Source organism: Oncorhynchus nerka, linkage group LG12, assembly GCF_034236695.1.
Source record: "Oncorhynchus nerka isolate Pitt River linkage group LG12, Oner_Uvic_2.0, whole genome shotgun sequence".
Classification (NCBI taxonomy): Eukaryota; Metazoa; Chordata; class Actinopteri; order Salmoniformes; family Salmonidae; genus Oncorhynchus; species Oncorhynchus nerka.
In genome coordinates, this window is record NC_088407.1 from 92,866,659 (window position 1) to 92,889,105 (window position 22,447).

General features: G+C 42.8%; 1 protein-coding gene across 1 annotated transcript in view; it reads right to left on the minus strand.

Annotated features, from left to right (window-relative positions):
* The window catches only part of dnaaf9 (dynein axonemal assembly factor 9), a 140,907-nt gene that overhangs the window by 13,857 nt on the left and 104,603 nt on the right, over positions 1–22,447 (minus strand). The window contains exons 28-32 of the mRNA XM_065025980.1: positions 22,022–22,195; positions 21,839–21,925; positions 18,257–18,363; positions 6,997–7,071; positions 3,987–4,168 (exon numbers count right to left, since the gene is read on the minus strand). Of these exons, the coding sequence (XP_064882052.1) occupies positions 3,987–4,168; positions 6,997–7,071; positions 18,257–18,363; positions 21,839–21,925; positions 22,022–22,195 (625 nt within the window). The remainder of the gene's footprint in view (positions 1–3,986; positions 4,169–6,996; positions 7,072–18,256; positions 18,364–21,838; positions 21,926–22,021; positions 22,196–22,447) is intronic.

Below are 22,447 nucleotides of genomic sequence, written 5' to 3' on the forward strand. Positions count from 1 at the left end.
GAGCTGTGAGTTCCAGTAGATGGCCAGTTAGATGAGCTGTGAGTTCCAGTAGGTGGTCAGTTAGATGAGCTGTGAGTTCCAGTAGGTGGTCAGTTAGTTGGTCAGTTAGATGGTCAGTTAGATGGCCAGTTAGATGAGATGTGAGTTCCAGTAGGTGGTCAGTTAGATGAGCTGTGAGTTCCAGTAGTTGGTCAGTTAGATGGTCAGTTAGATGAGCTGTGAGTTCCAGTAGATGGTCAGTTAGATGAGCTGTGAGTTCCAGTAGTTGGTCAGTTAGATGGTCAGTTATATGGCCAGTTAGATGGCCAGTTAGATGGCCAGTTAGGTGGCCAGTTAGGTGGCCAGTTGGATGGCCAGTTAGATGGTCAGTTAGATGGCCAGTTAGATGGCCAGTTGGATGGTCAGTTAGATGGCCAGTTAGATGGCCAGTTGGATGGCCAGTTAGATGGCCAGTTAGATGAGCTGTGAGTTCCAGTAGGTGGTCAGTTAGATGGTCAGATAGATGGCCAGTTAGATGGTCAGTTAGATGGCCAGTTAGATGGTCAGTTAGATGAGCTGTGAGTTCCATTAGTTGGTCAGTTAGATGAGCTGTGAGTTCCAGTAGTTGGTCAGTTAGATGGTCAGTTAGTTGGTCAGTTAGCTGGTCAGTTAGATGAGCTGTGAGTTCCAGTAGGTGGTAAGTTAGATGAGCTGTGAGTTCCAGTAGATGGTCAGTTAGATGAGCTGTGAGTTCCAGTAGGTGGTCAGTTAGATGAGCTGTGAGTTCCAGTAGGTGGTCAGTTAGATGGTCAGTTAGATGGTCAGTTAGATGGCCAGTTAGATGAGCTGTGAGTTCCAGTAGGTGGTCAGTTAGATGAGCTGTGAGTTCCAGTAGTTGGTCAGTTAGATGGTCAGTTAGATGAGCTGTGAGTTCCAGTAGTTGGTCAGTTAGATGAGCTGTGAGTTCCAGTAGTTGGCCAGTTAGGTGGTCAGTTAGATGGCCAGTTAGATGGTCAGTTAGATGAGCGGTGAGTTCCAGTAGTTGGTCAGTTAGATGAGCTGTGAGTTCCAGTAGTTGGTCAGTTAGATGGTCAGTTAGATGGTCAGTTAGTTGGTCAGTTAGCTGGTCAGTTAGATGAGCTGTGAGTTCCAGTAGGTGGTCAGTTAGATGGTCAGTTAGATGGTCAGTTAGATGAGCTGTGAGTTCCAGTAGTTGGTCAGTTAGATGGCCAGTTAGATGGCCAGATGGATGGTCAGTAAGATGGCCAGTTAGATGGCCAGTTAGATGAGCTGTGAGTTCCAGTAGTTGGTCAGTTAGATGGCCAGTTAGATGGCCAGATGGATGGTCAGTAAGATGGCCAGTTAGATGGCCAGTTAGATGGTCAGTTAGATGGTCAGTAAGATGGCCAGTTAGATGGTCAGTTAGATGAGCTGTGAGTTCCAGTAGTTGGTCAGTTAGATGGTCAGTTAGTTGGTCAGTTAGATGAGCTGTGAGTTCCAGTAGTTGGTCAGTTAGATGGTCAGTTAGATGGTCAGTTAGGTGGTCAGTTAGATGGTCAGTTAGATGAGCTGTGAGTTCCAGTAGTTGGTCAGTTAGATGGTCAGTTAGATGGTCAGTTAGATGGCCAGTTAGATGGTCAGTTAGATGGTCAGTTAGATGAGCTGTGAGTTCCAGTAGTTGGTCAGTTAGATGGTCAGTTAGATGGCCAGTTAGATGAGCTGTGAGTTCCAGTAGTTGGTCAGTTAGATGAGCTGTGAGTTCCAGTAGATGGTCAGTTAGACGAGCTGTGAGTTCCAGTAGTTGGTCAGTTAGATGAGCTGTGAGTTCCAGTAGTTGGTCAGTTAGATGGTCAGTTAGGTGGTCAGTTAGGTGGTCAGTTAGATGGTCAGTTGGATGGCCAGTTGGATGGTCAGTTGGATGGTCAGTTAGATGGCCAGTTAGATGAGCTGTGAGTTCGTTAGATGGTCAGTTAGATGGTCAGTTAGATGGCCAGTTAGATGGCCAGTTAGATGGTCAGTTGGATGGCCAGTTAGGTGGTCAGTTAGATGAGCTGTGAGTTCCAGTAGTTGGTCAGTTAGATGAGCTGTGAGTTCCAGTAGTTGGTCAGTTAGATGAGCTGTGAGTTCCAGTAGTTGGTCAGTTAGCTGGTCAGTTAGATGAGCTGTGAGTTCCAGTAGGTGGTCAGTTAGATGGTCAGTTGGATGGCCAGTTGGATGGCCAGTTAGGTGGTCAGTTGGGTGGCCAGTTAGGTGGCCAGTTAGGTGGTCAGTTGGATGGCCACTTAGATGGTCAGTTAGATGAGCTGTGAGTTCCAGTAGTTGGTCAGTTAGATGAGCTGTGAGTTCCAGTAGATGGCCAGTTAGATGAGCTGTGAGTTCCAGTAGGTGGTCAGTTAGATGAGCTGTGAGTTCCAGTAGGTGGTCAGTTAGTTGGTCAGTTAGATGGTCAGTTAGATGGCCAGTTAGATGAGCTGTGAGTTCCAGTAGGTGGTCAGTTAGATGAGCTGTGAGTTCCAGTAGTTGGTCAGTTAGATGGTCAGTTAGATGAGCTGTGAGTTCCAGTAGTTGGTCAGTTAGATGAGCTGTGAGTTCCAGTAGTTGGTCAGTTAGATGGTCAGTTAGATGGTCAGTTAGGTGGCCAGTTAGGTGGTCAGTTAGATGGCCAGTTGGATGGTCAGTTAGATGAGCTGTGAGTTCCAGTAGTTGGTCAGTTAGATGGTCAGTTAGATGGTCAGTTAGTTGGTCAGTTAGCTGGTCAGTTAGATGGTCAGTTAGTTGGTCAGTTAGATGAGCTGTGAGTTCCAGTAGGTGGTCAGTTAGATTGTCAGTTAGTTGGTCAGTTAGATGTCAATTAGATGGTCAGTTAGATGGTCAGTTAGATGGTCAGTTATATGGTCAGTTAGATGAGCTGTGAGTTCCAGTAGTTGGTCAGTTAGATGGTCAGTTAGATGAGCTGTGAGTTCCAGTAGATGGTCAGTTAGATGGCCAGTTAGATGGTCAGTTAGATGAGCTGTGAGTTCCAGTAGTTGGTCAGTTAGATGGCCAGTTAGTTGGCCAGATGGATGGTCAGTAAGATGGCCAGTTAGATGGTCAGTTAGATGGTCAGTAAGATGGCCAGTTAGATGGTCAGTTAGATGAGCTGTGAGTTCCAGTAGTTGGTCAGTTAGATGGTCAGTTAGTTGGTCAGTTAGATGAGCTGTGAGTTCCAGTAGTTGGTCAGTTAGATGGTCAGTTAGATGGTCAGTTAGGTGGTCAGTTAGATGGTCAGTTAGATGAGCTGTGAGTTCCAGTAGATGGTCAGTTAGATGGTCAGTTAGTTGGTCAGTTAGATAAGCTGTGAGTTCCAGTAGTTGTTCAGTTAGATGGTCAGTTAGATGGTCAGTTAGTTGGTCAGTTAGCTGGTCAGTTAGATGAGCTGTGAGTTCGTTAGATGGTCAGTTAGATGGTCAGTTAGGTGGTCAGTTAGATGGTCAGTTAGATGAGCTGTGAGTTCCAGTAGATGGTCAGTTAGATGGTCAGTTAGATGGTCAGTTAGATGGTCAGTTAGATGGCCAGTTAGGTGGTCAGTTAGATGGCCAGTTAGGTGGTCAGTTAGATGGTCAGTTAGATGAGCTGTGAGTTCCAGTAGATGGTCAGTTAGTTGGTCAGTTAGCTGGTCAGTTAGATGGTCAGTTAGGTGGTCAGTTAGCTGGTCAGTTAGGTGGTCAGTTAGATGAGCTGTGAGTTCGTTAGATGGTCAGTTAGATGGCCAGTTAGAATGTCAGTTGGATGGCCAGTTAGATGGTCAGTTGGATGGCCAGTTAGATGGTCAGTTGGATGGCCAGTTAGATGGTCAGTTGGATGGCCAGTTAGATGGCCAGTTAGATGAGCTGTGAGTTTCAGTAGTTGGTCAGTTAGATGGTCAGTTAGATGGCCAGTTAGATGGTCAGTTAGATGAGCTGTGAGTTCCAGTAGTTGGTCAGTTAGATGAGCTGTGAGTTCCAGTAGTTGGTCAGTCAGTCTTGTACCTGTTTTACACAGATCCTCAGCCAGTCCTTCAGGGCCTCCTGTGTCAATCCCACTCCATGGAACAGCAGGAAGCATCCAGGGGGTTCCTGGTCTCCCTGGTGGCTGTCCCCCAAGGGCTGCTGAGTGATACGGAGGTTCCCACTCACAGTGTTGTAGCTCACCTCCATCATCCTCTCAGAGTCTGGAGAAGAACATGGAGATATCTCAGCATCTCACTGATTTGTCTGATGGTCCTAATGACTGGTCTGATGGACCTACCACTGTGGCAGCTACATATACCAAACAGCATGCTGAGGATGAGGAGGGGTTCAGTGCTACAACATCCATTCATCTATCCATGATCCAACTCCAGAATGACTCAAACAACATGGAACATTCAATAGAAGACACGAATAAACAAAATTCAATGGACAGTAACTTAAAATTCACAGAAACTAGTAAGGAACACGCCAAGGACCACCAGCTCCAGAATCATTCAACTTCCACAAGCATCTGCTCTCTCTTCATTCTGCTCTCTCTTCATTCTGCTCTCTCTTCATTCTGCTCTCTCTTCATTCTGCTCTCTCTTCATTCTGCTCTCTCTTCATTCTGCTCTCTCTTCATTCTGCACTCTCTTCATTCTGCACTCTCTTCATTCTGCTCTCTCTTCATTCTGCACTCTCTTCATTCTGCTCTCTCTTCATTCTGCTCTCTCTTCATTCTGCACTCTCTTCATTCTGCTCTCTCTTCATTCTGCTCTCTCTTCATTCCGCACCCTCTTCATTCTGCTCTCTCTTCATTCTGCTCTCTCTTCATTCTGCTCTCTCTTCATTCTGCACTCTCTTCATTCTGCTCTCTCTTCATTCTGCTCTCTCTTCATTCTGCTCTCTCTTCATTCTGCTCTCTCTTCATTCTGCACCCTCTTCATTCTGCTCTCTCTTCATTCTGCTCTCTCTTCATTCTGCTCTCTCTTCATTCTGCTCTCTCTTCATTCTGCACCCTCTTCATTCTGCTCTCTCTTCATTCTGCTCTCTTCATTCTCTCTCTTCATTCTGCTCTCTCTTCATTCTGCACTCTCTTCATTCTGCTCTCTCTTCATTCTGCTCTCTCTTCATTCTGCTCTCTCTTCATTCTGCACTCTCTTCATTCTGCTCTCTCTTCATTCTGCTCTCTCTTCATTCTGCACTCTCTTCATTCTGCACTCTCTCTCTTCATTCTGCACTCTCTTCATTCTGCTCTCTCTTCATTCTGCTCTCTCTTCATTCTGCTCTCTCTTCATTCTGCACTCTCTTCATTCTGCTCTCTCTTCATTCTGCTCTCTCTTCATTCTGCTCCCTCTTCATTCTGCACTCTCTTCATTCTGCACTCTCTTCATTCTGCACTCTCTTCATTCTGCACTCTCTTCATTCTGCACTCTCTCTCTTCATTCTGCTCTCTCTTCATTCTGCTCTCTCTTCATTCTGCTCTCTCTTCATTCTGCACTCTCTTCATTCTGCACCCTCTTCATTCTGCTCTCTCTTCATTCTGCACCCTCTTCATTCTGCTCTCTCTTCATTCTGCACTCTCTCTCTTCATTCTGCACTCTCTTCATTCTGCACTCTCTTCATTCTGCTCTCTCTTCATTCTGCTCTCTCTTCATTCTGCTCTCTCTTCATTCTGCTCTCTCTTCATTCTGCACTCTCTTCATTCTGCTCTCTCTTCATTCTGCTCTCTCTTCATTCTGCTCTCTCTTCATTCTGCTCTCTCTTCATTCTGCTCTCTCTTCATTCTGCACTCTCTTCATTCTGCTCTCTCTTCATTCTGCTCTCTCTTCATTCTGCTCTCTCTTCATTCTGCTCTCTCTTCATTCTGCTCTCTCTTCATTCTGCTCTCTCTTCATTCTGCACCCTCTTCATTCTGCACTCTCTTCATTCTGCACTCTCTTCATTCTGCACCCTCTTCATTCTGCTCTCTCTTCATTCTGCACCCTCTTCATTCTGCTCTCTCTTCATTCTGCTCTCTCTTCATTCTGCACTCTCTTCATTCTGCACCCTCTTCATTCTGCACCCTCTTCATTCTGCTCTCTCTTCATTCTGCTCTCTCTTCATTCTGCACCCTCTTCATTCTGCACCCTCTTCATTCTGCTCTCTCTTCATTCTGCTCTCTCTTCATTCTGCTCTCTCTTCATTCTGCTCTCTCTTCATTCTGCACTCTCTTCATTCTGCTCTCTCTTCATTCTGCACTCTCTTCATTCTGCTCTCTCTTCATTCTGCACCCTTCATTCTGCTCTCTTCATTCTGCTCTCTCTTCATTCTGCACTCTCTTCATTCTGCACCCTCTTCATTCTGCTCTCTCTTCATTCTGCTCTCTCTTCATTCTGCACCCTCTTCATTCTGCTCTCTCTTCATTCTGCTCTCTCTTCATTCTGCTCTCTCTTCATTCTGCTCTCTCTTCATTCTGCTCTCTCTTCATTCTGCTCTCTCTTCATTCTGCTCTCTCTTCATTCTGCACCCTCTTCATTCTGCTCTCTCTTCATTCTGCTCTCTCTTCATTCTGCTCTCTCTTCATTCTGCTCTCTCTTCATTCTGCTCTCTCTTCATTCTGCTCTCTCTTCATTCTGCTCTCTCTTCATTCTGCTCTCTCTTCATTCTGCTCTCTCTTCATTCTGCACCCTCTTCATTCTGCTCTCTCTTCATTCTGCACTCTCTCCTCATTCAACAACGTCACATAAACGTCTGTATGAATAAAGTGAGGAGAAACTACTCAACCAAACTAAACCAGTGGAGAGTGAAGGAGCTCAGTTTCCTACCATCAGCTGGTGCTGCTTGCCTTGAGGACAAACCTTTATCTAATAATACTCACAACTGGGAATGCAAGTACAGGTTAAATGTTGGCATTTAGTATTAGAACACAAGGCAGAAGACATCTCAAATAATACTTATATGATTATTGATAAGTAGTACAAGTAAACATTTCTACTCAATCATCACCATCATTACACAGAGTGATGTTGTGTATATTGTCAGTGAGGGAGAATAACAGAAACCCTACCAGAGAAGAGGACCTTCCCCGAGACGTTGTAGACGTTTCCTCTGAAAGGGTTTGGTCTCAGAGCTGACTTGAAGGCTAGGGGGCAGAGAGAGAGACTGGTAGGATATTCAACTGTATAAAATATCCTACTGTTTAATATACATGGTTAAGCATTGTACTGTACACTATATAGATCCTCGAAAAGTTATACAGCTGCGCCATTGAGAGCATCTTGACTGGCTGCATCACCGCCTGGTATGGCAACTGCTTTGGCATCTGACCGTAAGGCGCTACAGAGGGTAGTGCGTACGGCCCAGTACATCACCGTGCCAATCTCCCTGCCATCCAAGACCTCTATACCAGGCGGTGTCAGAGGAAGACCCTAAAAATTGCACAGCAAGCGGTACCAGAGCGCCAAGTCTTGGACCAAAAGGATCCTTAAAAGCTTCTAGCTTCTGCCTAAATAAAGGTGAAATAAATCAAATAAATAAATAAGGCACATCTCCCCCGATACTGCTGAACAGTTAATGGCTACTCTGACTGCTAACATTGACCCCTTTTTTAATTGAATGACAGTCTTGCACTGGCTCTATGCGCCCTCACACACACACTACATACGCTCACACACACACACTACATACGCTCACACACACACACTACATACGCTCACACACACACACTACATACGCTCTCACACACACACTACATACGCTCACACACACACACTACATACGCTCACACGCACACACTACATACGCTCACACACACACACACACTACATACGCTCACACACTACATACGCTCACACACACACACACACACTACATACGCTCACACACACACACACACACTACATACGCTCACACACACACACACTACATACGCTCACACACACACACACTACATACGCTCACACACACACACTACATACGCTCACACACACACACACACTACATACGCTCACACACACACACACTACATACGCTCACAGACACACACTACATATGCTCACACACTACATACGCTCACACACACACACTACATACGCTCACACGCACACACTACATACGCTCACACACACACACACACACACTACATACGCTCACACACTACATACGCTCACACACACACACACACACTACATACGCTCACACACACACACTACATACGCTCACACACACACACACTACATACGCTCACACACACACACACTACATACGCTCACACACACACACACTACATACGCTCACACACACACACACTACATACGCTCACACACACACACACTACATACGCTCACAGACACACACTACATATGCTCACACACTACATACGCTCACACACACACACTACATACGCTCACACGCACACACTACATACGCTCACACACACACACACACACTACATACGCTCACACACTACATACGCTCACACACACACACTACATACGCTCACACACACACACACTACATACGCTCACACACACACACTACATACGCTCACACACACACACACACACTACATACGCTCACACACACACACTACATACGCTCACACACACACACTACATACGCTCACACACACACACACTACATACGCTCACACACACACTACATACGCTCACACAGTAACATATTGTTACTGACTGGTACATCTAGTCTATGGTCTCAGTATTGACTGGTACATCTAGTCTATGGTCTCAGTATTGTTACTGACTGGTACATCTAGTCTATGGTCTCAGTATCGACTGGTACATCTAGTCTATGGTCTCAGTATTGTTATTGATGGTACATCTAGTCTATGGTCTCAGTATTGTTATTGACTGGTACATCTAGTCTATGGTCTCAGTATTGTTATTGACTGGTATATCTAGTCTATGGTCTCAGTATTGTTATTGACTGGTACATCTAGTCTATGGTCTCAGTAGTGTTATTGACTGGTACATCTAGTCTATGGTCTCAGTATTGTTATTGACTGGTACATCTAGTCTATGGTCTCAGTAGTGTTACTGACTGGTACATCTAGTCTATGGTCTCAGTATTGACTGGTACATCTAGTCTATGGTCTCAGTATTGTTATTGACTGGTACATCTAGTCTATGGTCTCAGTATTGTTATTGACTGGTACATCTAGTCTATGGTCTCAGTATTGTTACTGACTGGTACATCTAGTCTATGGTCTCAGTAGTGTTACTGACTGGTACATCTAGTCTATGGTCTCAGTATTGTTATTGATGGTACATCTAGTCTATGGTCTCAGTAGTGTTACTGACTGGTACATCTAGTCTATGGTCTCAGTATTGACTGGTACATCTAGTCTATGGTCTCAGTATTGTTATTGACTGGTACATCTAGTCTATGGTCTCAGTATTGTTATTGACTGGTACATCTAGTCTATGGTCTCAGTATTGTTATTGACTGGTACATCTAGTCTATGGTCTCAGTATTGTTACTGACTGGTACATCTAGTCTATGGTCTCAGTAGTGTTACTGACTGGTACATCTAGTCTATGGTCTCAGTATTGTTATTGATGGTACATCTAGTCTATGGTCTCAGTATTGTTACTGACTGGTACATCTAGTCTATGGTCTCAGTAGTGTTATTGACTGGTACATCTAGTCTATGGTCTCAGTATTGTTACTGACTGGTACATCTAGTCTATGGTCTCAGTAGTGTTATTGACTGGTACATCTAGTCTATGGTCTCAGTAGTGTTATTGACTGGTATATCTAGTCTATGGTCTCAGTATTGTTACTGACTGGTATATCTAGTCTATGGTCTCAGTATTGTTACTGACTGGTATATCTAGTCTATGGTCTCAGTAGTGTTATTGACTGGTATATCTAGTCTATGGTCTCAGTAGTGTTATTGACTGGTACATCTAGTCTATGGTCTCAGTATTGTTATTGATGGTACATCTAGTCTATGGTCTCAGTATTGTTACTGACTGGTACATCTAGTCTATGGTCTCAGTATTGACTGGTACATCTAGTCTATGGTCTCAGTAGTGTTATCGACTGGTACATCTAGTCTATGGTCTCAGTATTGTTATTGACTGGTACATCTAGTCTATGGTCTCAGTAGTGTTACTGACTGGTACATCTAGTCTATGGTCTCAGTATTGTTATTGATGGTACATCTAGTCTATGGTCTCAGTAGTGTTATTGACTGGTATATCTAGTCTATGGTCTCAGTAGTGTTATTGACTGGTACATCTAGTCTATGGTCTCAGTATTGTTACTGACTGGTACATCTAGTCTATGGTCTCAGTATTGTTACTGACTGGTACATCTAGTCTATGGTCTCAGTATTGTTATTGACTGGTACATCTAGTCTATGGTCTCAGTAGTGTTACTGACTGGTACATCTAGTCTATGGTCTCAGTAGTGTTATTGACTGGTACATCTAGTCTATGGTCTCAGTATTGTTACTGACTGGTATATCTAGTCTATGGTCTCAGTATTGTTACTGACTGGTACATCTAGTCTATGGTCTCAGTATTGTTACTGACTGGTACATCTAGTCTATGGTCTCAGTAGTGTTATTGACTGGTACATCTAGTCTATGGTCTCAGTATTGTTACTGACTGGTACATCTAGTCTATGGTCTCAGTATTGTTACTGACTGGTATATCTAGTCTATGGTCTCAGTATTGTTACTGACTGGTACATCTAGTCTATGGTCTCAGTATTGACTGGTACATCTAGTCTATGGTCTCAGTATTGTTACTGACTGGTACATCTAGTCTATGGTCTCAGTATTGTTACTGACTGGTACATCTAGTCTATGGTCTCAGTAGTGTTATTGACTGGTACATCTAGTCTATGGTCTCAGTATTGTTACTGACTGGTATATCTAGTCTATGGTCTCAGTATTGTTACTGACTGGTATATCTAGTCTATGGTCTCAGTAGTGTTATTGACTGGTATATCTAGTCTATGGTCTCAGTAGTGTTATTGACTGGTACATCTAGTCTATGGTCTCAGTATTGTTATTGATGGTACATCTAGTCTATGGTCTCAGTATTGTTACTGACTGGTACATCTAGTCTATGGTCTCAGTATTGACTGGTACATCTAGTCTATGGTCTCAGTAGTGTTATCGACTGGTACATCTAGTCTATGGTCTCAGTATTGTTATTGACTGGTACATCTAGTCTATGGTCTCAGTAGTGTTACTGACTGGTACATCTAGTCTATGGTCTCAGTATTGTTACTGACTGGTACATCTAGTCTATGGTCTCAGTATTGTTACTGACTGGTACATCTAGTCTATGGTCTCAGTAGTGTTATTGATGGTACATCTAGTCTATGGTCTCAGTAGTGTTATTGACTGGTATATCTAGTCTATGGTCTCAGTAGTGTTATTGACTGGTACATCTAGTCTATGGTCTCAGTATTGTTACTGACTGGTACATCTAGTCTATGGTCTCAGTATTGTTATTGACTGGTACATCTAGTCTATGGTCTCAGTAGTGTTATTGACTGGTACATCTAGTCTATGGTCTCAGTAGTGTTATTGACTGGTACATCTAGTCTATGGTCTCAGTATTGTTATTGACTGGTACATCTAGTCTATGGTCTCAGTATTGACTGGTACATCTAGTCTATGGTCTCAGTATTGTTACTGACTGGTACATCTAGTCTATGGTCTCAGTATTGACTGGTACATCTAGTCTATGGTCTCAGTATTGACTGGTACATCTAGTCTATGGTCTCAGTATTGACTGGTATATCTAGTCTATGGTCTCAGTATTGACTGGTACATCTAGTCTATGGTCTCAGTATTGTTATTGACTGGTACATCTAGTCTATGGTCTCAGTAGTGTTATTGACTGGTACATCTAGTCTATGGTCTCAGTATTGTTATTGATGGTACATCTAGTCTATGGTCTCAGTATTGTTACTGACTGGTACATCTAGTCTATGGTCTCAGTAGTGTTATTGACTGGTACATCTAGTCTATGGTCTCAGTATTGTTACTGACTGGTACATCTAGTCTATGGTCTCAGTAGTGTTATTGACTGGTACATCTAGTCTATGGTCTCAGTATTGTTACTGACTGGTACATCTAGTCTATGGTCTCAGTAGTGTTATTGACTGGTACATCTAGTCTATGGTCTCAGTAGTGTTATTGATGGTACATCTAGTCTATGGTCTCAGTATTGTTATTGACTGGTACATCTAGTCTATGGTCTCAGTATTGTTACTGACTGGTATATCTAGTCTATGGTCTCAGTATTGTTACTGACTGGTATATCTAGTCTATGGTCTCAGTAGTGTTATTGACTGGTATATCTAGTCTATGGTCTCAGTAGTGTTATTGACTGGTACATCTAGTCTATGGTCTCAGTATTGTTATTGATGGTACATCTAGTCTATGGTCTCAGTATTGTTACTGACTGGTACATCTAGTCTATGGTCTCAGTATTGACTGGTACATCTAGTCTATGGTCTCAGTAGTGTTATCGACTGGTACATCTAGTCTATGGTCTCAGTAGTGTTATTGACTGGTACATCTAGTCTATGGTCTCAGTATTGTTATTGACTGGTACATCTAGTCTATGGTCTCAGTAGTGTTATTGACTGGTACATCTAGTCTATGGTCTCAGTAGTGTTATTGACTGGTACATCTAGTCTATGGTCTCAGTATTGTTATTGACTGGTACATCTAGTCTATGGTCTCAGTAGTGTTACTGACTGGTACATCTAGTCTATGGTCTCAGTAGTGTTATTGACTGGTACATCTAGTCTATGGTCTCAGTATTGTTACTGACTGGTATATCTAGTCTATGGTCTCAGTATTGTTACTGACTGGTACATCTAGTCTATGGTCTCAGTATTGTTACTGACTGGTACATCTAGTCTATGGTCTCAGTAGTGTTATTGACTGGTACATCTAGTCTATGGTCTCAGTATTGTTACTGACTGGTACATCTAGTCTATGGTCTCAGTATTGTTACTGACTGGTATATCTAGTCTATGGTCTCAGTATTGTTACTGACTGGTACATCTAGTCTATGGTCTCAGTATTGACTGGTACATCTAGTCTATGGTCTCAGTATTGTTACTGACTGGTACATCTAGTCTATGGTCTCAGTATTGTTACTGACTGGTACATCTAGTCTATGGTCTCAGTAGTGTTATTGACTGGTACATCTAGTCTATGGTCTCAGTATTGTTACTGACTGGTATATCTAGTCTATGGTCTCAGTATTGTTACTGACTGGTATATCTAGTCTATGGTCTCAGTAGTGTTATTGACTGGTATATCTAGTCTATGGTCTCAGTAGTGTTATTGACTGGTACATCTAGTCTATGGTCTCAGTATTGTTATTGATGGTACATCTAGTCTATGGTCTCAGTATTGTTACTGACTGGTACATCTAGTCTATGGTCTCAGTATTGACTGGTACATCTAGTCTATGGTCTCAGTAGTGTTATCGACTGGTACATCTAGTCTATGGTCTCAGTATTGTTATTGACTGGTACATCTAGTCTATGGTCTCAGTAGTGTTACTGACTGGTACATCTAGTCTATGGTCTCAGTATTGTTACTGACTGGTACATCTAGTCTATGGTCTCAGTATTGTTACTGACTGGTACATCTAGTCTATGGTCTCAGTAGTGTTATTGACTGGTACATCTAGTCTATGGTCTCAGTATTGTTACTGACTGGTACATCTAGTCTATGGTCTCAGTATTGTTACTGACTGGTACATCTAGTCTATGGTCTCAGTAGTGTTATTGATGGTACATCTAGTCTATGGTCTCAGTAGTGTTATTGACTGGTATATCTAGTCTATGGTCTCAGTAGTGTTATTGACTGGTACATCTAGTCTATGGTCTCAGTATTGTTACTGACTGGTACATCTAGTCTATGGTCTCAGTATTGTTATTGACTGGTACATCTAGTCTATGGTCTCAGTAGTGTTATTGACTGGTACATCTAGTCTATGGTCTCAGTAGTGTTATTGACTGGTACATCTAGTCTATGGTCTCAGTATTGTTATTGACTGGTACATCTAGTCTATGGTCTCAGTAGTGTTACTGACTGGTACATCTAGTCTATGGTCTCAGTAGTGTTATTGACTGGTACATCTAGTCTATGGTCTCAGTATTGTTACTGACTGGTATATCTAGTCTATGGTCTCAGTATTGTTACTGACTGGTACATCTAGTCTATGGTCTCAGTATTGTTACTGACTGGTACATCTAGTCTATGGTCTCAGTAGTGTTATTGACTGGTACATCTAGTCTATGGTCTCAGTATTGTTACTGACTGGTACATCTAGTCTATGGTCTCAGTATTGTTACTGACTGGTATATCTAGTCTATGGTCTCAGTATTGTTACTGACTGGTACATCTAGTCTATGGTCTCAGTATTGACTGGTACATCTAGTCTATGGTCTCAGTATTGTTACTGACTGGTACATCTAGTCTATGGTCTCAGTATTGTTACTGACTGGTACATCTAGTCTATGGTCTCAGTAGTGTTATTGACTGGTACATCTAGTCTATGGTCTCAGTATTGTTACTGACTGGTACATCTAGTCTATGGTCTCAGTAGTGTTATTGACTGGTACATCTAGTCTATGGTCTCAGTATTGACTGGTACATCTAGTCTATGGTCTCAGTATTGACTGGTACATCTAGTCTATGGTCTCAGTATTGACTGGTACATCTAGTCTATGGTCTCAGTATTGACTGGTACATCTAGTCTATGGTCTCAGTATTGTTATTGACTGGTACATCTAGTCTATGGTCTCAGTATTGTTACTGACTGGTACATCTAGTCTATGGTCTCAGTATTGTTACTGACTGGTACATCTAGTCTATGGTCTCAGTATTGTTACTGACTGGTACATCTAGTCTATGGTCTCAGTATTGTTACTGACTGGTACATCTAGTCTATGGTCTCAGTATTGTTATTGACTGGTACATCTAGTCTATGGTCTCAGTATTGTTATTGACTGGTACATCTAGTCTATGGTCTCAGTATTGTTACTGACTGGTACATCTAGTCTATGGTCTCAGTATTGTTACTGACTGGTACATCTAGTCTATGGTCTCAGTAGTGTTATTGATGGTACATCTAGTCTATGGTCTCAGTAGTGTTATTGACTGGTACATCTAGTCTATGGTCTCAGTATTGTTATTGATGGTACATCTAGTCTATGGTCTCAGTATTGTTACTGACTGGTACATCTAGTCTATGGTCTCAGTAGTGTTATTGACTGGTACATCTAGTCTATGGTCTCAGTATTGACTGGTACATCTAGTCTATGGTCTCAGTATTGACTGGTACATCTAGTCTATGGTCTCAGTATTGACTGGTACATCTAGTCTATGGTCTCAGTATTGACTGGTACATCTAGTCTATGGTCTCAGTATTGACTGGTACATCTAGTCTATGGTCTCAGTATTGACTGGTACATCTAGTCTATGGTCTCAGTATTGACTGGTACATCTAGTCTATGGTCTCAGTAGTGTTATTGATGGTACATCTAGTCTATGGTCTCAGTAGTGTTATTGACTGGTACATCTAGTCTATGGTCTCAGTATTGTTATTGATGGTATATCTAGTCTATGGTCTCAGTATTGTTACTGACTGGTACATCTAGTCTATGGTCTCAGTAGTGTTATTGACTGGTACATCTAGTCTATGGTCTCAGTATTGACTGGTACATCTAGTCTATGGTCTCAGTATTGACTGGTACATCTAGTCTATGGTCTCAGTATTGACTGGTACATCTAGTCTATGGTCTCAGTATTGACTGGTACATCTAGTCTATGGTCTCAGTATTGACTGGTACATCTAGTCTATGGTCTCAGTATTGACTGGTACATCTAGTCTATGGTCTCAGTATTGACTGGTACATCTAGTCTATGGTCTCAGTAGTGTTATTGACTGGTACATCTAGTCTATGGTCTCAGTATTGTTACTGACTGGTACATCTAGTCTATGGTCTCAGTATTGTTACTGACTGGTACATCTAGTCTATGGTCTCAGTATTGTTACTGACTGGTATATCTAGTCTATGGTCTCAGTATTGTTACTGACTGGTACATCTAGTCTATGGTCTCAGTATTGACTGGTACATCTAGTCTATGGTCTCAGTATTGTTACTGACTGGTACATCTAGTCTATGGTCTCAGTATTGTTACTGACTGGTACATCTAGTCTATGGTCTCAGTAGTGTTATTGACTGGTACATCTAGTCTATGGTCTCAGTATTGTTACTGACTGGTACATCTAGTCTATGGTCTCAGTAGTGTTATTGACTGGTACATCTAGTCTATGGTCTCAGTATTGACTGGTACATCTAGTCTATGGTCTCAGTATTGACTGGTACATCTAGTCTATGGTCTCAGTATTGACTGGTACATCTAGTCTATGGTCTCAGTATTGACTGGTACATCTAGTCTATGGTCTCAGTATTGACTGGTACATCTAGTCTATGGTCTCAGTAGTGTTACTGACTGGTATATCTAGTCTATGGTCTCAGTATTGTTACTGACTGGTACATCTAGTCTATGGTCTCAGTATTGTTATTGACTGGTACATCTAGTCTATGGTCTCAGTATTGTTATTGACTGGTACATCTAGTCTATGGTCTCAGTATTGTTACTGACTGGTACATCTAGTCTATGGTCTCAGTATTGTTACTGACTGGTACATCTAGTCTATGGTCTCAGTAGTGTTATTGATGGTACATCTAGTCTATGGTCTCAGTAGTGTTATTGACTGGTACATCTAGTCTATGGTCTCAGTATTGTTATTGATGGTACATCTAGTCTATGGTCTCAGTATTGTTACTGACTGGTACATCTAGTCTATGGTCTCAGTATTGTTACTGACTGGTACATCTAGTCTATGGTCTCAGTAGTGTTATTGATGGTACATCTAGTCTATGGTCTCAGTATTGTTATTGATGGTACATCTAGTCTATGGTCTCAGTATTGTTATTGATGGTACATCTAGTCTATGGTCTCAGTATTGTTACTGACTGGTACATCTAGTCTATGGTCTCAGTATTGTTACTGACTGGTACATCTAGTCTATGGTCTCAGTAGTGTTATTGATGGTACATCTAGTCTATGGTCTCAGTATTGTTATTGATGGTACATCTAGTCTATGGTCTCAGTATTGTTACTGACTGGTACATCTAGTCTATGGTCTCAGTATTGTTACTGACTGGTACATCTAGTCTATGGTCTCAGTAGTGTTATTGATGGTACATCTAGTCTATGGTCTCAGTAGTGTTATTGACTGGTATATCTAGTATATGGTCTCAGTATTGTTACTGACTGGTACATCTAGTCTATGGTCTCAGTATTGTTACTGACTGGTACATCTAGTCTATGGTCTCAGTATTGTTACTGACTGGTACATCTAGTCTATGGTCTCAGTATTGTTACTGACTGGTACATCTAGTCTATGGTCTCAGTATTGTTATTGACTGGTACATCTAGTCTATGGTCTCAGTATTGTTACTGACTGGTACATCTAGTCTATGGTCTCAGTATTGTTATTGACTGGTACATCTAGTCTATGGTCTCAGTATTGTTACTGACTGGTACATCTAGTCTATGGTCTCAGTATTGTTACTGACTGGTACATCTAGTCTATGGTCTCAGTATTGTTATTGACTGGTACATCTAGTCTATGGTCTCAGTATTGTTACTGACTGGTACATCTAGTCTATGGTCTCAGTATTGTTACTGACTGGTAGATCTAGTCTATGGTCTCAGTATTGTTACTGACTGGTACATCTAGTCTATGGTCTCAGTATTGTTACTGACTGGTACATCTAGTCTATGGTCTCAGTATTGTTATTGACTGGTATATCTAGTCTATGGTCTCAGTAGTGTTATTGACTGGTACATCTAGTCTATGGTCTCAGTAGTGTTATTGACTGGTACATCTAGTCTATGGTCTCAGTATTGTTATTGACTTGTGCTACTATTTCCTTATTTTTCAACAAATTATTTTCTTTCTTAATTCTTAATTTATTTTCTTTCTTAATGAATTATTTTTCTTTCTTAATATCTGCTGTATTCGGCACGTGACAAGTAAAATTTGATTTTAAAATTTGATTTCAAAATTTGATTTGATATAATTAAATAATTCCAATGCTATTGTACTGGAAATGTTTTAGGAACATGTGCCATGTCATGACAACTCAGACTGCAGTCACTTGGTGCTCTCCATATCAGAAGAGAAAGGTCTTCACGTGTTCCACTTGATTGACTGATGTAATTATTAGGGTGTTCTTACCTTTACAGTGTTTCAGAAACAGAGGTCTCTCCAGGGGAAGGTTGAACATCACATACTGGTGGCCCAAAGACAGGGACCCACAACCACTGCTGAACAGGCCTTTACACCTGAAATACACACAGACATCAGACCTTGTGACGGGCATTCATGCACGTTTGATAGAGTAGATAGCCCGTGTTTTCTAAGCTGCTGCTAGAAACACTTCTAATGAGGCATAGTGACCACTGAGGTGTCATAAGGTGTCTAAATGGACTGGTCCAGAGGTAGAGCCCAGCCAGTCTGTGTACATGGCAACCGCCTGGCCAACAGCTTGGTAGTGGTCTGTTACAGTAGGAGGAACCAGGCTGGTAGTGGTCTGCTACAGTAGGAGGAACCAGGCTGGTAGTGGTCTGTTACAGTAGGAGGAACCAGGCTGGTAGTGGTCTGCTACAGTAGGAGGAACCAGGCTGGTAGTGTCTGCTACAGTAGGAGGAACCAGGCTGGTAGTGTCTGCTACAGTAGGAGGAACCAGGCTGGTAGTGTCTGCTACAGTAGGAGGAACCAGGCTGGTAGTGGTCTGCTACAGTAGGAGGAACCAGGCTGGTAGTGTCTGCTACAGTAGGAGGAACCAGGCTGGTAGTGGTCTGCTACAGTAGGAGGAACCAGGCTGGTAGTGGTCTGCTACAGTAGGAGGAACCAGGCTGGTAGTGGTCTGTTACAGTAGGAGGAACCAGGCTGGTAGTGGTCTGTTACAGTAGGAGGAACCAGGCTGGTAGTGGTCTGCTACAGTAGGAGGAACCAGGCTGGTAGTGTCTGCTACAGTAGGAGGAACCAGGCTGGTAGTGTCTGCTACAGTAGGAGGAACCAGGCTGGTAGTGGTCTGCTACAGTAGGAGGAACCAGGCTGGTAGTGTCTGTTACAGTAGGAGGAACCAGGCTGGTAGTGGTCTGTTACAGTAGGAGGAACCAGGCTGGTAGTGGTCTGTTACAGTAGGAGGAACCAGGCTGGTAGTGGTCTGCTACAGTAGGAAGAACCAGGCTGGTAGTGTCTGCTACAGTAGAAGGAACCAGGCTGGTAGTGGTCTGTTACAGTAGGAGGAACCAGGCTGGTAGTGTCTGCTACAGTAGGAGGAACCAGGCTGGTAGTGTCTGTTACAGTAGGAGGAACCAGGCTGGTAGTGGTCTGTTACAGTAGGAGGAACCAGGCTGGTAGTGTCTGTTACAGTAGGAGGAACCAGGCTGGTAGTGTCTGCTACAGTAGGAGGAACCAGGCTGGTAGTGGTCTGCTACAGTAGGAGGAACCAGGCTGGTAGTGGTCTGTTACAGTAGGAGGAACCAGGCTGGTAGTGGTCTGTTACAGTAGGAGGTACCAGGCTGGTAGTGGTCTGTTACAGTAGGAGGTACCAGGCTGGTAGTGTCTGTTACAGTAGGAGGAACCAGGCTGGTAGTGTCTGCTACAGTAGGAGGAACCAGGCTGGTAGTGGTCTGTTACAGTAGGAGGAACCAGGCTGGTAGTGTCTGCTACAGTAGGACGAACCAGGCTGGTAGCTGAACTGCCTGTTACTCAGGCCCAGAAGCTAGGATATGCATATGCATGTAGTATTGGATAGAAAACACTCTAAAGTTTCTAAAACTGTTAAAATAGTGTCTGTGAATATAACAGAACTGATATGGCAGGCGAAACCCAGAGGACAAACCATAAAAATAAAATCAGCCTACCACTGTTTCCAATGGCTGTCATGTTTATTATGAGGCAAAATCCACCCATATTGCAGTTCCTAGGGCTTCCACTAGATGTCAACAGTCTTTAGAAAGAGTTTCAGGCTTGTTTTTGGAAGAATTAGCTAGAATTTGTAGTTTTTCTAAGTGGCTCCCATTTAGGCTGTAGTGTTTTCATGCACGTGGATGAGAGTGCGTTCTTTGTTGTTTATCAATGGTAAGGCAATAACGATTCTCAGTCTTAAATTTGATCATTTATTTACGTATTAAGGTACCGGAGGTTTGATTATTAACGTTGTTTGACTTGTTTGGACAAGTTTATTGGTAACGTTTGGGATTCATTTTGTATGCATTTTGATGGAGGGAAACCGGTGGATTATTGAATGAAGCGTGCCAGTTAACTGAGTTTTGGGGATATAAAGAAGGACTTTATTGAACAAAAGGACCATTTGTGATGTAGCTGGGACCCTTTTGGAGTGCCAACAGAAGGAGACCTTCAAAGGTAAGGCAATTATTATATCGCTATTTCTGACTTTAGTGGCGCACCTGCCTGGTTGAAATATGTTTTTCATGCTTTTGTATGCGGGGCGCTGTCCTCAGATAATCGCATGGTGTGCTTTCGCCGTAAAGCCTTTTTGAAATCTGACACAGCGGCTGGATTAACAAGAAGTTAAGCTTTATTTTGATGTATGACACTTGTATTTTCATGAATGTAAAATATTTCAATTTCTGTAATTTGAATTTCGCGCTCTGCAATTTCACCGGATGTTGGCCAGGTAGGACGCTACCGTCCCACCTGCCCGTAAGAAGTTATATCCATTATTAAAAAATGGAAAGAATATGGCACCACAACAAACTTGCCAAGAGAGGGCCGCCCACCAAAAATCACAGAACATATAGCTGGGCTTTACGGAAGAGTGGCCAGAAAAAAAGCCATTGCTTAAAGAAAGAAATAAGCAAACGTGGGAGACTCCACAAACATATGGAAGAAGGTACTCTGGTCAGATGAGACTAAAGTTGAGCTTTTTGACCAGCAAGGAAAACGCTATGTCTGGAGCAAACCCAACACCTCTAATCACCCCGAGGACACCATCCCCATGCTGTGGGAATGTTTTTCCATCGGCAGGGACTGGGAAACTGGTCAGAATTGAAGGATGATGGATGGTGCTAAATACACAGAAATTCTTCAGGGAAACTTGTTTCAGTCTTCCAGAGATTTGAGACTGGGAAGGAGGTTCACCCTAAGCATACTGCTAAAGCAACACTTGAATGGTTTAAGGGGAAACATTTAAATGTATTGGAATGGCCTAGTCAACGCCCAGACCTCAATCCAATTGAGAATCTGTGGTATGACTTAAAGATCGCTGTACACCAGCGGAACCCATCCAACTTGAACTTGAAGAATGGGCAACAATCCCAGGGGCTAGATGTGCCAAGCTTATAGAGACACACCCCAAGAGACTTGCAGCTGTAATTGTTGCAAAAGGTGGCTCTACAAAGTATTGACTTGGAGGGGGTGAATAGTTATGCACGCTCAAGTTTTCTGTATTTTTGGTATTATTTCATGTTTGTTTCAAATTAAAACATATTTTGCATCTTCAAAGTGGTAGGCATGTTGTGTAAATCAAATGATACAAACCCCACAAAATGTTTTATTCCAGGTTGTAGGATAACAAAATAGGGGGTGAATCCTTTCACAAGCCACTGTAGATCACATAAATATAAAACAAAATAAATGGAGGGGAGATGGAGAGAAGGAGAGGAGAGAGAGGTGGAAGAGAGGGAGAGGAGAGAAGGAGAGGAGAAATCAAGGGGAAGGAGAGAGAGGGGAAGGAGCGAGAGATAGAGGTGGAGAGAGGGAGAGGAGAAGGAGAGATCATCTTACCAGCCAGGGTAGAGCAGGTAGCGTGCTCTCATCATCTGCGCCTCAGAGAAGCTGCTCTCAGACAAAATCATCTTCACATCCTCATTCCTATAGAAGGGAATGATGCATTGTTACGCAAGGAACCAAGAGAATTACTGAAAGATTAAGACAGAAATGAGTTTAGACTTCATTGGGCTAATCTACCTGGTAACGGCTCCTCTCTCTGCCAGGATGAAGACAGCGTTGGGATTGGCTGACCGGATCAGCTGCTGTACGGTTTGGAGGAGAGGGTTCTTCTGTTCTGCTGCCGGTCCAGTGAAGACGACCGTACTCACTATACCTTGGCTGCACTGCTCCACCAGCTTCGGGAAGACAAATCTATAAGGTAGAATCAGATATACACTCAGAACGGCTACCTCACTTTAATATTATCAGTTATGGCACAGAGTGGTTTAGCTCAGAGAGTGGGGGTCCGCAGTCCCTGTTAGTGGGCCACGTCGGTGGCACTGTATTATCCTCAAAGCGGGCAAAGAAGGTGTTTAGTTAGTCTGATTTTATTTTTGTAGTCCGTAATTGCCTGTAGACACTGCCACATAAGTCTCATTGTCTGAGCCGTTGAATTACAACTCC